Source organism: Pezoporus wallicus, unplaced genomic scaffold (genome assembly GCF_028554395.1).
Source record: "Pezoporus wallicus isolate ANWC-B61680 ecotype Strahan unplaced genomic scaffold, APGP_CSIRO_Pwel_v1 contig_13133, whole genome shotgun sequence".
In the NCBI taxonomy this organism is placed as follows: domain Eukaryota; kingdom Metazoa; phylum Chordata; class Aves; order Psittaciformes; family Psittacidae; genus Pezoporus; species Pezoporus wallicus.
Window position 1 is genome coordinate 208 of NW_026637905.1, and position 3083 is coordinate 3290.

Consider the following 3083-nt stretch of genomic DNA (forward strand, 5'->3'; position numbering starts at 1 on the left):
CCCCTTAGATGCCCTCCCCAAACCCCCCTTAGATGCCCTCAAACCCCCTTTAGAAGCCCCCAAACCCCCCTTAGATGCCCTCAAACCCCCTTTAGATGCCCTCAAACCCCTTTTAGATGCCCTCAAACCCCTTAGATAGAAGCCCTCAAACCCCCTTTAGATGCCCTCAAACCCCTTTTAGATGCCCTCAAACCCCTTAGATGCCCTCAAACCCCCCTTAGATGCCCTCAAACCCCCTTTAGATGCCCCCAAACCCCTTTAGATGCCCTCAAACCCCCTTTAGATGCGTTCAAACCCCCTTCAGATGCATTCATACCCCCTTTAGACTCCTTCAAACCCCCTTTAGATGCCTTCAAACCCCCTTTACCCTCCCCAAACCCCCTTTAGATGCCTTCAAACCCCCTTTAGATGCCCTCAAACCCCCTTTAGATGCCTTCAAACCCCCTTTACCCCCCCAAACCCCCTTTACCCCCCCCCCTTAGACCCCCCGCGTGTCCCCCCGCTCTCCCCCCAGGCCCACCCGCGTTGATCTTCTCGGCGATCTGCTCCATGGTGAGCTTCCTGTCCGTCATGTGCTTGCGGTCGAGCTCGACGCGCAGGAGCCAGGGCGAGATGCGGCTCACGTCGAAGTCGGGCATCTCGTAGTAGACGTTGACCCACTCCTGGTCCTCGGCCACCACGGTGCTCTGAGGGTTGGGGTCGTAGTAGATGGCGGTGTTGGCGGTCACCTTGCGGAGGGTGGTGTGCTCCAGGCGGCACAGGATGTCCTGGGGGGGGGAAAAGTGGGGGGGGGGGGGGTTAGGTGGGGTGGAGGGGATGTGGGGTGGAGGGGATGGGGATGACATGGGAATGATGGGGATGATGTGAGAGGTGACACAGGACCATGGGGGTGAACGCCATAGGGATGGACGCCATGGGGATGGACGCCATGGGGATGGACGCCATGGGGATGGACGCCATGGGGATGGACGCCATGGGGATGTCATGGAGAACACAAGAGGTGCCATGGGGATGGACGCCATGGGGATGGACGCCATGGGGATGGACGCCATGGGGATGCCATGGGGATGCTATGGGGATGGACGCCATGGGGATGGACGCCATGGGGATGGACGCCATGGGGATGGACGCCATGGGGATGGACGCCATGGGGATGGACGACATGGGGATGTCATGGAGGACACAAGAGGTGCCATGGGGATGGATGGACGCCATGGGGATGGACGCCATGGGGATGGACGCCATGGGGATGGACACCATGGGGGACTCAAGAGGTGCCATGGGGATGGACACCATGGGGATGGACGCCATGGGGATGGACACCATGGGGGACTCAAGAGGTGCCATGGGGGTGGATGCCATGGGGATGGACGCCATGGGGATGCCATGGAGAACACAAGAGGCGCCACGGGGATGGACGCCATGGGGATGCCATAGGGATGGACGCCATGGGGATGGACACCATGGTGATGAACACCACAGCGATGGTCACCACAGAACACAACACAGTTGACCCCAGGACACCGACACAACCACCCCACAGCCTAAGAGTAGCCCCCCCACCTTACAGCGGGGCTGCCCCCCAACCCAACCCAATCCAACCCAACCCAATCCAACCCAACCCAATCCAACCCAACCCAATCCAACCCAATCCAACCCAATCCAACCCATCCCAACCCAATCCAACCCAACCGAACCCAACCCAATCCAACCCAACCCATCCCAACCCAATCTAACCCAACCCAATCCAACCCAACCCAATCCAACCCAACCCAATCCAACCCAACCCAATCCAGCCCAACCCAATTCAACCCAACCCAAGCCAACCCAATCCAACCCAACCCATCCAATCCAACCCATCCCAACCCAATCCAACCCAACCCATCCCAATCCAATCCAACCCAACCCAATCCAATCCAACCCAACCCAATCCAATCCAACCCAACCCAATCCAACCCAATCCAAGCCAACCCAAGCCAACCCAGCCCAACCCAATCCAATCCAATCCAACCCAACCCATCCCAACCCAATCTAACCCAACCCAATCCAACCCAACCCAATCCAACCCAACCCAACCCAATCCAACCCAACCAAACCCAACCCAATCCAACCCAACGCAATCCAACCCAACCCAACCGAACCCAACCCAACCCAAGCCAAGCCAACCCAATCCAACCCAACCCAATCCAACCCAAGACAACCCAACCCAAGCCAACCCAATCCAACCCAACCCAACCCAACCGAACCCAAGCCAACCCAACGCAACCTCCAACCCAACCCAACCCAATCCAGCTCAACCCAATCCAACCCAACCCAACCCAATCCAACCCAACCTAACCCAACCCAATCCAGCTCAACCCAATCCAACCCAATCCAACCCAACCCAATCCAACCCAACCCAATCCAACCCAACCTAACCCAACCCAATCCAGCTCAACCCAATCCAACCCAATCCAACCCAACCCAATCCAACCCAATCCAACCCAACCCAAGCCAACCCAATCCAACCCAACCCAACCGAACCCAACCCAACGTAACCCAACCCAACCCAAGCCAAACCTTGGCTCTCTCGGCGTCGCGGGCGCTCTGCCCCAGCAGGAACACGGTGAGCGAGGGGGTCTTGGGCTTCTTGGAGATGTTGATGAGCTCCTTGAGGCGCGGCACGCCGAGGGTGACGTTCTTGGCCGAGACGCCGGCGTAGTGGAAGGTGTTGAGGGTCATCTGGGTGGCCGGCTCGCCCAAGGACTGCGCCGCCAGGGCACCCACCATCTCCCCTGGGTGAGCCTGGGGGGGGGGGGGACACACACACGACACCCAACACAACACGGGGGGGTGGGAGGGAGGGGGTCAATGGGGGTCCTCCAAACACCGCACGGCAGCTCGGCCATGCCGGCGACACGCGGAGCCTACTCCTTAGACCCCATAGCGACTCTCTAGACCCCCATATCTACCCTTTAGACCCCATATCTACCCTCTAGACTCCTGTATCTTACTTCTAGACTCCATACGTACCCCTTAGACCCCCATATCTACCCCTCAGCCCCCCATAGCTACCCCTCAGCCCCCCATATGTACCCCTTATC

The 3083-nt window shown here is 58.9% G+C and overlaps 1 protein-coding gene across 1 annotated transcript; it reads right to left on the reverse strand.

Annotated features, from left to right (window-relative positions):
* Positions 1–520: 520 nt before the first annotated feature.
* Positions 521–2779, reverse strand: LOC130598612 (DNA-directed RNA polymerase II subunit RPB1-like; the record flags this gene model as incomplete). The annotated part of the gene is made up of 2 exons (XM_057408180.1): positions 2560–2779; positions 521–767 (listed from the first exon to the last, which is right to left on the reverse strand). Coding segments are annotated over exons 1-2 (457 nt in total), but the record flags the coding sequence as incomplete, so codon positions are not given.
* Positions 2780–3083: the final 304 nt, after the last annotated feature.